This window comes from Periplaneta americana, unplaced genomic scaffold (assembly GCF_040183065.1).
Source record: "Periplaneta americana isolate PAMFEO1 unplaced genomic scaffold, P.americana_PAMFEO1_priV1 scaffold_28, whole genome shotgun sequence".
In the NCBI taxonomy this organism is placed as follows: domain Eukaryota; kingdom Metazoa; phylum Arthropoda; class Insecta; order Blattodea; family Blattidae; genus Periplaneta; species Periplaneta americana.
In genome coordinates this window covers 830,993-843,648 of record NW_027185509.1, presented here as the reverse complement: position 1 = coordinate 843,648, position 12,656 = coordinate 830,993, and the positions used below count along the sequence as shown (strand labels likewise).

General features: G+C 37.1%; 1 protein-coding gene across 12 annotated transcripts in view; it reads left to right on the top strand.

Moving 5' to 3' along the window:
- The window catches only part of LOC138693963 (DNA-directed RNA polymerase I subunit RPA1-like), a 158,228-nt gene that overhangs the window by 36,176 nt on the left and 109,396 nt on the right, over positions 1 to 12,656 (top strand). For all 12 annotated transcript variants that reach the window (XM_069817700.1, XM_069817696.1, XM_069817698.1 and 9 more), the window contains exon 8: positions 1,223 to 1,415. In XM_069817700.1, coding sequence (XP_069673801.1) covers positions 1,223 to 1,415 — 193 coding nt within the window. The remainder of the gene's footprint in view (positions 1 to 1,222; positions 1,416 to 12,656) is intronic.

Sequence of the window (12,656 nt, the reverse complement as noted above, 5' to 3'; positions counted from 1 at the left end):
ATGTCTATGAATACGGCCCGTAGTGCCTAAATTAACAGCAGCTAGATATCAAATATAAATATACTGGTAAATCTACAGAATTGCATTTTGAAAGTTAAAGAATGGAACTTTATGCTTTGTAATAATAATAATAGTAATAATATAAGGAATAATGTTTAATCACGCCAACTTTCTTGAGAGAAATTAAAACAATTGTATGGTCATGCATGCTTCGCCACTGTTCAAGATGTCAAACTGTCCTGAACTTACTTTGACTAGGATGTTATCAGTGCATATAATTCATAGCTTTAAGCCTGTTTCTTCCTTCAAGAGAGGTTTAAGCCTGTATCCTATTTCAACCGAATTCAATTTCCATGTGGCCAGAAGGTGCCAGTATCATATGAGTTTGAAATCTAGTAATATTTTGGTGTATCTCTCTGTTGACATTTTAAAAATATGTGTGTACCAGTCTTGTTTCTGTTTATTAATATACACTCAAGTAAATGGAAAATACGCAATTCTGTTTGTTTTGTTTATATAAAAGCGTTATAGGCCTATTCTATCACCTAATTAGCTTTTTCCTTTCTTTGTGTTTGTTGCAGCTCACACAAGTCAGCATAGGTATAACATTCTCATTTGTGCTTTTCAAAATGTGTTTATATATTCTTCATATGTTCCACATATTCTTTGATGTATAATTAATTCCATATTAACATTTTGTTTGAGGTGCTGTGATATATTAAAAACCAGATGATGAACATTTGATGCATGCTCTGTAATGTTATTTTCTATCTTACATAGAGTTTTGCTTCCTTAAAATGTCATTGTTTTCATTTTTTAATCTATATTCGTAAAGGTCTAATTTCTTTCATTCTACAATGCACAATTTCTCTTGCTAATGGTGGAATACTGTTTAATTCTCATATTGATAAAATGTTCATGTAATATAAATTAGTGCTTGGCAGTTGTAATTTTCACAAAAGATCAAATGTAAACCTAAGAACAGTTAAACTTACTGCTAGAGTGTTGTCTGGCGTGACTCCTTGAGATACAATGCAGTAGATAGTTACGTGTTTAAATTTTGTATAATGCGGAAAATAATCCCCCCCCCCCCCCCTGCTTTAAACAAGTTTTATTGTATTTATTTTTGATGTTATTATTTCAGAAGTTCAACATTAATACCATTATAGCCTACAGACTAGCAGGTGGAATGTACATTACAAACATTGAATCTGTGTTGCAGAGAAGAGTACCAGCAGCTTGTCTTCCAGGGACTGGGGCATCAGAAGGGCGAGATCAAGCTGTTGTCACCAGCCATATTGAAACCAGCTTCTCTTTGGTCTGGGAAACAAATAATTTCTACAATAATTATAAACAATGTGCCTAAGGGGCAGCACCCACTGACTCTCACTTCCTCATCAAAAGTCTCGGACCAGGTACGTATACTATCCATTGTAAGTGCTCAGTGCACCATCATGTTCTAGTGGTTACTGTACTTGTCCCTGGTTGCCAGGGTTTGCCTTTTATTGCTTGACATCAGAGGCTTCTGTCACTCCATTGGCCTCATCAAGATTACATTCCCGTATTGCCTTGGCAATTCCTTCTCTTCAGCTGATGCAGGCCTTTGTCTTTCCTGCATCCTTGCTGTGACATGACAAGATCTGCGTTGGCCGTTTCTCTTCTGGCATCCTTTGATACTACTGCAGTGCTTTACCTCCCAATCATTCAGCTACTGTTTCTTTTTGGTTCATTTTTTCTCTTATTACATAATTTCAAATTCATTGTAATGCAAAAACTAGGCAACTCCTTTGCAATCCATCCATTTCCATCGGATATAGTTTTTGCTTGTCTCTGATGTTCACTTTAACACTTATTATAAAATATAAAACTTCATTAAAACTTAAAACTTTAATAATATATCTTATTGACAGATGGTACTGTCACAGTCTACTATATACAGTCGCGAAGCTCAATATGTAGTAAAAATGCAAACATGGGTAGTTGCCCACCACTAGGATTGCTACTATCGCCTCATCATCACAGATCTCTCCTATACTAAAAGCCAGGTTATGAACCGACGAAACAGGAAGTAGTTGGATGGGCGAGAGGAAAGTGCGGATTAGAGGGGTAGCCTGTGCAATGATGACACGTTGAGTGTGGGGGTGGAGGGGAGAACGAGAACGAGAACGGAGCTTTTCATTGGACCGCGCGTGAAAATGTCGTCTGCTAACGAAAATCTGGCAACAGAATCACGCAGACAGTGTAGCCAGTTCATTTGCAGTACCACGTGCATTACGAATTGCATTTCGTAGCAGCGTCATTAGCTCGTGCTTTCTTAAAAACAGTAATTTTAATTACTAATATTGTAGATAGTGTTATCGAGAACTATATACAGTAGTTATTTTAAACGTATCGGTGACAAACGCTGAACACGCTTTGAATCTCGCCCCACTATGTGGCAACAGAGCTCAGAAAGAGACCAACAGAACGTTGCTTCCGGTTTAGCTGGTTCATAACCTGGCTTTTAGTATAGCAGATGACAAAATGTTACACTTTCGTTGTTGTGTTCTTTTGGAAAAATTAACATCTTCCTTCCATTATTGAAATATTAAATGGATAAAGTTAATTTATTATTTTAATGAAGTATATTAAATTCCACCATAAACTCGATACTGCAAGAAATAGGTTAATATTATTTTTGTTTGTGCAAAACGAACTGAAATTTACTATAATCGCTTCACTCATTCGAGATTATAGCGATAATGAACTATGAAACCAATAAATATTAATTTGCATTTCCCTTTACAACAATAATATAATAACAATAATAATGGAAATATGAATTAATGGAGTAACTTATGTGTACCGGTACTTGTAGTGTAGGCTTACGTAGTTGAGGTTAAGCAATAATAATCACACCAGAATTGGAAATAAAACGTGATCAATAAATTTTATTCTAACAGACTTACTTTTTCTACGTCTCTAGTAAAGTAACAAATAAAAATAACAATAAAATTAACAGCTATAATTAAAAACATATCCTTTGAAAAAAAAAGTAGGCCTAAGTTGTCTGAAAATGTACAATTCTGTGGTGTTCGGGTAAAGGTGTATAAGTTATTTTTTTGTCCAGGTGGACTTTTGTTTGCCCAGATGAACACACAAGTTAAATTACACAAGTGAGTGTGCAAAAATCAAAGAATACTAGCAGTTGATGTGTTTCATTTGTGTAGAAAAATTTTTGTAATAAGGGTTCCAAGTTTAATTTTCATTTATCTCCGAACTCATTTTTATGACTTATCTCCCTTTACCCAAACACCACAGAATTATTCAAGGAATCAGCTGATACAGACGTAGAATTAGTGCAAAGCTTTTGTTTCTCAGCTGCAGGTTTATTTGAAACATCAAATAAAGTTGGAACAGCGTTCCAGATTAATTTATTTTTGTTTTCATTCATAAATTGTGTGTTTTCGAAATGAAGAGAGCAAAACTTTATATTATTATAAAGATATGCTTCATTCTTTGTCATTAGATCTTCCTCCTGCTGTTTATTAACCACTTTTTGCATCTAGAAGTAAAATAAGAAATAGATGTTAGGATTTTTCTTCAGGAGCATCGATGCGAAATACGCAACGACCTAGCACTCGATGGAAATACGACTCAGTCCACTCTAAATCCAAAGTCGACCGTGGACAGTCTATTGTTTCTAGTTGCTAACCGCTTGGAGCGCTTTATCGCGAGATTTGCAAAAAATCACCTCAAGCTTCACGACTGTACTTAGTAGACTGTGGTACTGTCATGTCTGAGACTTTAGCTGGTCTTGCTTTTTAGTGTTCACTGTCGTTTGTGGTTCGTATGACGATGGGGGTTGTTTGTATTTTGTGTGTTATTAGATCAAATAATGTGTGTTTGTTGAATTGTAATTGCGTATTAAGTATATGTTGTGGATGTGCTATTGTGTGTTTGTAGATTCATATTGTTTTAATATGCTGCACAATACTAACACACAAAATTGCAGCTTCATTCAAAAAACTAAAATATAAGATAGCATATAACTTAAAGATAAATAGGAAGATGTTTGGTGTAGAATTCTGTTTGGAAAATTTTAACCATGCAGAGATAGGGACAAATGTTGATGAGATGAAAGAAAGAGACCCGAAAGAGGAGATAAGGAGCATTGTAGTAAAATATACGATGGGAGAACTATTTGGAAAATTAGAAGGTGGAGAGGTCATCACACAGGAAAGAATAGCAAGCAATGGAATGAAACAGTCCGTGAATTACAGCGACCAGGAAGAGAGGCCAGCGACCAGCACAGCTGCAGCGGCAAGCAAGGATGACGTCAATAAGCGATCGAGGAAGAAAGAAAAACTTGCACTAAAATAATGATGTGGCACCAGGTAGACAATAAGGGGATAATCGAATGGCAGTAGAAAAAGGAAACAACTGATTTGTCATTAGAAGAAGAAATGGCCTAGGTAGAAAACCAGATATCTACACTATAGTCAACAATAGTTACTAAAAATACAGGGCAAGAGCTCCATATTAAGGCTACTTTTGCTGTGCAACTTTTGTACTGCAGCTGCAAAAGTTGCGTGTCGTGTTCACACGTAAGCCAAAAGTAGCGCGCTGCACGCTACTTTTCATGCTGCGCAACCCAAGCGCTGCAAAAGTTGCAACTGAAGGTTGCGAGTCTGTTCACACATAACGCGCTACTTTTTCAGCCGCAGTCTAGCTGCAGCTTTCCATATCCATGTTGACTTTTTCAATATACATTTTGTGAGTATGTTCACATTAGAGTTTTGGATTATGAAACTCATGCGATAGCTTGCTTATCTATTATTTGCTTTTCTGTCCTAACTAGTATTCAGAAATTAGCATTATTTTTACTATAAAGCTATTAAAAAACGCCTATATACTTAAATGAGAACCAACATATTCACATAATCAATGTTGGCAACCCTCTTGTTTGAAACTACGCTATGAAAAATAAGAAAAAAATTAATTATGTCATCAGCAAATATACTCAGACTGTGTTGTGCATTTAATAACTGTTACAAATCATTTATTTTCATCACATCTAACATTAAAATATATCCAAATAATAGAAGTATCATTGGCACATTTGGGTGGCAACACTGGTTGCAACTGCTGCAAAAGTTTCAACAAAACCGATATCAAAAATGCTGCGGCTGTAACCCTGAGAACCCTGTTCACACGTCGCTACTTTTAAGCTGCGTGCAGCATGAAAAAGCAACGAGCAGCAGGTTCAGCAGCCGCTACTCTTCGGGTTGCACCGTTGTTCACACATCGCAGTATGAGAATTGCGCTGTTTTTTGTACTGCACCTCTACAAAAGCAGCGACGTGTGACCGTACCTTCAGACACATTCTTGTTATGATGATGATCAGTGATAAGGCCTGCAGTGCTATAAGCGATACCTCTTTGACAGAATCAGGTTACATCTGTGGAGCCAACCCTTGACAAATGAATAACTAGGAAAAATAGGTGAAAATGAAAACAAAAACTGCCAACCTGCTCTTATTCAGCCTGCCTACACTTAATGCGCGGATTAGACTTTTTAAATGTAATCTATTCTTAATTTGTCGTCTTGATGTTAGGAAGTGGCAAATAAGATGGCAAGGAGACAAAAATAATGTAGAAAACGGGAAAAACCCACATAAAGGTTGGATTAAGAGTTGAACTAGGCTTACTTGTGGACCAACCTGAAGTCTGGGGTCACGAGGGAACACAGCTCGGTGTAGATCGAGCTGCACAGGTTGTTGTGTGCCCAATTGAAAGATTTTCCACAAATTTTAGAACCGCCATGTGGCTGTGACATCAATGAGGGAGATTATGAAGAATGTGTTGTACAAACTGCGCGCATTTTTGTAGAGAAGTACCCCTGGTACTACATTATTGCACAAGGTGCTTGTACATGGATCAGCGGCCATTTCTGCTGCCCTTCTTCCAATTGATCACATGATAAATGAAGCTCAAGACGCAACAAACAAAAATATAAAATCATACAAAGAACATCACTTCAGAAAAATTTCCAGAACTGCTACAAATCAGAATGTTTTTCGAAGGCTTCTGCTAACATCCGACCCCTTATGTCTTCTATCAGACATTTTCCAAGGAAAATTATGGGATCACTCTCTACTGATGTCGTTAATCTTATGACTGCACCAGAATCTACTAGAATAGCAACAGAACTTCCATCTTCAGAGGAGGAGGATGATGAGGAAGAAGAAAATGCAGAAGCGGAGAAAACTGATCTATTCAAATAGCAAGGAATGTTTAAGCCACCCAAAAGCAATCTCTGTATGTTAATGGATTGCAACATGCAATATGAAAATAATGTATACTAATATATAGATAATAATATGAAATTAATAAAATGCGGTACTAGCCTGTAATTTACAGGACTTGTAGTCTGTGATACACTAGTATGAAATGGTTTATAATGATTATAAAACATGCAGTACTCTTCATTTCTTTAAAAAAAAATCGTTTTGAAGTGATTTTTGTAAATAATTTTGCCTCTCTGATTTTTGCTGCTTTTTTCGTTTTTTTTTTTTTGGATCACTGAGCAATGGTTTCCTATTTAATTCTGCTTTTCGGTGTTAGGACTTGGGGACACAGATTCTTGTAACTGTTTTGCAGGCATGTCTTGGTTTTCCAAATCCCACAGTATGTTCTGTCTTGTAACATACTTTTCCTGAAGGCTTTGTTTTTACCATTCCTTAGTAATTATTACACTTGCTGCAACAGCCCAGAGTCCACACCTGTGGAGTAACGGTCAGCGCGTCTGGCTGCAAAACCAGGTGGCCCGGGTTCGATTCCCGCTCGGGGCAAGTTACCTGGTTGAGGTTTTTTCCGGGGTTTTCCCTCGGCCCAATATGAGCAAATGCTGGGTAACTTTCGGTGCTGGACCCCGGACTCATTTCACCGGCATTATCACCTTCATCTCATTCAGATGCTAAATAACGTTAGATGTTGATAAAGGGTCGTAAAATAACCTACTTAAAAAAAAAAAACAGCCCAGATCAGCTCCAGATTTTGAGGTATAGGTTCATTGTTACATTTCTGTTGCCTCTAGAATTTTCCATGTCATCCAATTAGATTTATTTTACTTCTCACTCCCTGCTCCAGAGGCTTTTTATCAGCTTCGTGAATTCATGATTTTAAATTTTCATACATTACAGCAGCAGGCCAGTCTTCATTTACATTGATCTTCTGTTCTAATTGTTGATACTGCCATCCTGCAGGAGGTTCGGCATGTGCTCTGCTGCATGTACATAGATACTTACCAATGAAATACCTAAGGGAAGAATAGACTATGGGCTATACTTGATGTCAGTAGAAATATCTCTTTTCTTGAACACGAAGAAAGGGCCAATGTTGAATGATCCTATCATAGATCTCTTCTTACAGAAAAATCGTCGAATCGAACTTCAATACAAGTAGTCTGTAATGTCACAGTAACTAAATAAAATTATAGTAATATCGTACTTAGGGGTTAAATTGTATTGGTTAATGTCCACCAGTAATACCATGTAATAATATTCACACCATGCCACCAATATATGTATAATATTTAAATCTAAAGTGTAAAATAATTGAAGTAGTTTTATATTATAGATATACATGAAAGAAACATACTAGGGCATTCAATAAGTAATGACAACAATACTGTAAATCAGCACTCCTAGCAGTGAGCATCGAAATTTTTAGTGCATTATAGAGGAGTGATTGTTGCATAAATGTGAAATATTAAAAGTCTATAAGTAACCATATTTTGTGAATACAGGGACTGTTTCTGATTTGTATTAAGTAATACCGCCCTAAAATGTTCAGTGGGTATGAACAAAGATGTATCATAAAAATATAAGTTGCAAGAGGGAAAAATGCAACTCAGTGCTTTATGGCATTACAAGAAGTTTGTGGGAGAGAAGTCCAACCACACTGAACTATTGCAAGTTGGGTGGAAGCGAGGCATTCGCTTTCAATCAAGAGTTGACATCCGAAGAGCTTTAGATCGATCAGTGAGAGAGAAGCTCCACAAAATGATGCTGCAGATGAAATCCATAGTCTTTCAAAGATTTGGCAACATGGCAGGGGACCAGGGGCGATTTCTCAGGCATGCTATGCTTGCTGCGCAAGCCCAATATTTTCGTAGAATGTGTATTTCTCAAAATGGGATTACTTACATTAAAATTTATTTTGATTTTTGGAATACTGTATAGGCGTAATACCATCCGCAGGTTGCACACCGCAAGTATCGCAACGCTTGCTCGTTTCTCGGAGCTACAGGAAAGACGTAGAAATAGCGAGAATATGATGCGTGCGCAAGTGCCTTCCTCCTTGGTCCGTCCTAGGCTCACATGCTCCTGTTATGTGTTGTTTGAAGCTCTGATCCGAGAGCTACACCAACGACTTTTAACGTTACACAGAGCAGTATTGACAGCGGTTTGTGCTGTGATTTGCAATTGCAATGTAATTGTATGAGCGGAGTGCATGTGTTAGCTGCTGCATGTATTATTAATTCTTAAACATTAATTTGAAGTATTGCAATGAGTTCGGAATTGTGTGTTATTGAAACCTTATTATTAAATCCATTTTCCCGAAGGACTGTTCAAGAGAAGACAGACATTATAGAGAATATGTGTGCTCGTTCAGTGCAGCTCAATACAACAATGTGCATTGGTTGGCAGGGTCGAAAAAACTAAATAAACTGTTTTGTTGGCCATGTTTGTTATATCATATTGAACTTCTACATCTCATAAGCGAATATGATCCATGACTCATAATGATTTCATAATTATAAAATAAATTATTTATGTCGGTCTGATTATTTTTATTAATTATGAATTATTATATCCATAATTAATAAAAATAATCAGACCGACATAAATAATTATTATATCCCCATGTATGGTGGGTCCCTATCACCACGGCATGGCGCGTCCTCAGGTTGCGGATAGAGGAGACGGCCTCCAGATATGGAGGGTAGCTGCGAATATATTGAATAAGCAGTCGTGGACAGCCGATAAGGGGTGGTCCTCCAGCTTGGGGGTTGGGCGAAGGGCTAACAACCCATCACCGTAAAAAACAGCTTGTTACAAATTCCTACAGTAAGCCTCGGAATAGGACTGATTCTCTGGCACGACCACAGCAAAGGAATAAGGTTTTGAGATTTGGCACTTGGAACGTAACTAGTCTTTATAGAACAGGAGGGGTAACATTAGTAGCAAAAGAACTAGCTAGATATAGAATAGACTTTGTGGGAGTACAAGAGGTTAGGTTAGATGGGAATGGCATATCACAAATAGGAGATTACTTGTTGTATTATGGGGAAGGAAACAATAATCACCAATTAGGAACAGGATTCTTTGTACATAAAAGAATAAAATCAGCAGTAAAAAAGGTCGAATTTATCAGTGACAGGTTATCATATTTAGTACTTAAGGGTAGATGGTGCGACATCATAGTTATAAATGCTCACGCCCCTACAGAAGAGAAAGACGACTATATAAAGGATAGCTTCTATGAGGAATTGGAACATACTTTTGATCAGTTCCCTAGATATTATATGAAAATTTTATTGGGGGATTTCAATGCTAAAGTAGGACGGGAGGATATTTTTAGACCAACTATTGGAAAAGAGAGCCTACACGCAATTAGTAGTGACAATAGAGTTAGATTAGTCAACTTTGCCACATCGAAAAATTTAATTGTCAAAAGTACAACATTCCCCCATAAGGATATACATAAATATACTTGGACTTCTCCAGATGGATTGGCACACAACCAAATAGATCACATCGTGATAGATAAACGGAGACATACTAGTATAGTAGATATTCCAACTTTCAGGGGTGCAGACTGTAATTCTGACCATTATTTGGTGATTGGAGAATTAAGAGAAAGATTATCAGTAGTCAAGCGAGTAGAGCAACAAGTTAATATTACTAAATTCAATATTTTGAAATTAAAGGACGAGGAAGCTAAGCAAAATTATCAGGTCGAAATTTCGAATAGGTTTGCAACTTTAGAAAGTTCCGACGAAGTTGAGAAAGAATTAGATGTTAATAGCCTGTGGGAAAATATCAGAGATAGTATCAAAATTGCAGCTGAGCAGAGCATAGGTTATTATGAAACTAAGAAAAAGAAACCGTGGTTTGATGAAGATTGTTGCATGGTAGTAGAAAGAAGGAAACAGGCAAAACTGAAATTCTTACAGGATCCAGTTGAGGAGAAGAGAGATAATTATTTCAATGAAAGACGGGAAGCAAGTCGTACACTTAGGAATAAAAAGAGAGGTTACTTGAAGGAAAAACTGAATGAGGTAGAAACAAATAGTAAGAATAAAAACATTCGAGATTTATATAAGGGTATAAAGGAATTTAAGAACGGATATCAGGCAAGGGTAAACGTGATCAAGGATGAGAATGGTGACTTGCTTGCAGACTCTCCATCAATCCTAAACAGATGGAAAAACTATTTTACGCAACTACTAAATGTACATAGGCCAAATAGAAATGATCGGGACGATATTGAAATACAAACTGCTGAGCCATTTATACCCGAACCCACACTTTCAGAAGTCGAAATTGCGATAGAAAATCTGAAAAAGTACAAGTCTCCAGGTATCGATCAAATTCCAGCAGAATTAATACAAGAGGGTGGAAGTGCATTATATAGCGAAATTTATAAACTTGTACTTGCTATTTGGGAAAAGGAAATTGTACCAGAACAATGGAAGGAGTCCATAATTGTACCTATTTTTAAAAAGGGGGACAAAACCAACTGTGGTAACTTTCGAGGAATATCACTTTTGTTGACGTCGTACAAAATTTTGTCCAATATTCTTTTGAGGAGATTAACTCCGTACGTAGATGAAATTATTGGGGATCATCAGTGCGGTTTTCGGCGTAATAGATCGACTATTGATCAGATTTTTTGTATTCGGCAGATAATGGAGAAAAAATGGGAGTATAAGGGTACAGTACATCAGTTATTCATAGATTTCAAAAAGGCATATGACTCGGTTAAGAGGGAAGTATTATATGATATTCTTATTGAATTTGGTATTCCCAAGAAACTAGTTCGATTAATTAAAATGTGTCTCAGTGAAACATACAGCAGAGTCCGTATAGGTCAGTTTCTATCTGATCCTTTTCCAATTCACTGCGGGCTAAAGCAGGGAGATGCACTATCACCTTTACTTTTTAACTTCACTTTAGAATATGCCATTAGGAAAGTTCAAGATAACAGGCAGGGTTTGGAATTGAACGCGTTACATCAGCTTCTTGTCTATGCAGATGACGTGAATATGTTAGGAGAAAATACACAAACGGTTAGGGAAAACACGGAAATTTTACTTGAAGCAAGTAAAGCGATCGGTTTGGAAGTAAATCCCGAAAAGGCAAAGTATATGATTATGTCTCGTGACGGGAATATTGTACGAAATGGAAATATAAATATTGGAGATTTATCCTTCGAAAAGGTGGAAAAATTCAAATATCTTGGAGCAACAGTAACAAATATAAATGACACTCGGGAGGAAATTAAACGCAGAATAAATATGGGAAATGCGTGTTATTATTCGGTTGAGAAGCTCTTATCATCCAGTCTGCTGTCCAAAAATCTGAAAGTTAGAATTTATAAAACAGTTATATTACCGGTTGTTCTGTATGGTTGTGAAACTTGGACTCTCACTCTGAGAGAGGAACATAGGTTAAGGGTGTTTGAGAATAAGGTGCTTAGGAAAATATTTGGGGCTAAGCGGGATGAAGTTACAGGAGAATGGAGAAAGTTACACAACACAGAACTGCACGCATTGTATTCTTCACCTGACATAATTAGGAACTTGAAATCCAGACGTTTGAGATGGGCAGGGCATGTAGCACGTATGGGCGAATCCAGAAATGCATATAGAGTGTTAGTTGGGAGACCGGAGGGAAAAAGACCTTTAGGGAGGCCGAGACGTAGATGGGAGGATAATATTAAAATGGATTTGAGGGAGGTGGGGTATGATGATAGAGACTGGCTTAATCTTGCACAGGATAGGGACCGATGGCGGGCTTATGTGAGGGCGGCAATGAACCTTCGGGTTCCTTAAAAGCCATTTGTAAGTAAGTATGAATTATTATATCCTCCGATCTTCCTCTATGAATAAAAGAGCAAGCCTAACTTTCGTGACTAGCATTCGCCCCTGCAGGGGACTGTATTTGAAGTGTGTAATGTCAAAAAAACCTAAATAAATGTAGTGTTGCCATTACTTTTCGAATCCCCTGGCTTGTTTTGTATGTCAAATTACCTTACCAATTCCGCATACTGAGGTCTCCTGTAAGTCTGTGAAGTCTGTATACTTACGTTTTCCTTCATAGAGTCTTTGTTATGAAAACGATTTTGATAGGCAATACTTCTCTCATGGTTGATTGGTTTATATATGATTGACTTTTTTTCAATTGAGGATCTCGAAGTAGTATGTTCGAGAGAATCGTTACACAGCAAGATTATGAATTCATATGTTCTCATTTTCTAGTAGAGTGCTCTCCAATGCGACATGTTATCTGTCACCAACCAAGAGTTTAAATGTATTACCAGTGAGCCTGGGCAAAGAAATTCGCCTTTATTCATGCGCTATAATTATACTCTCCATCTTGCCTATAA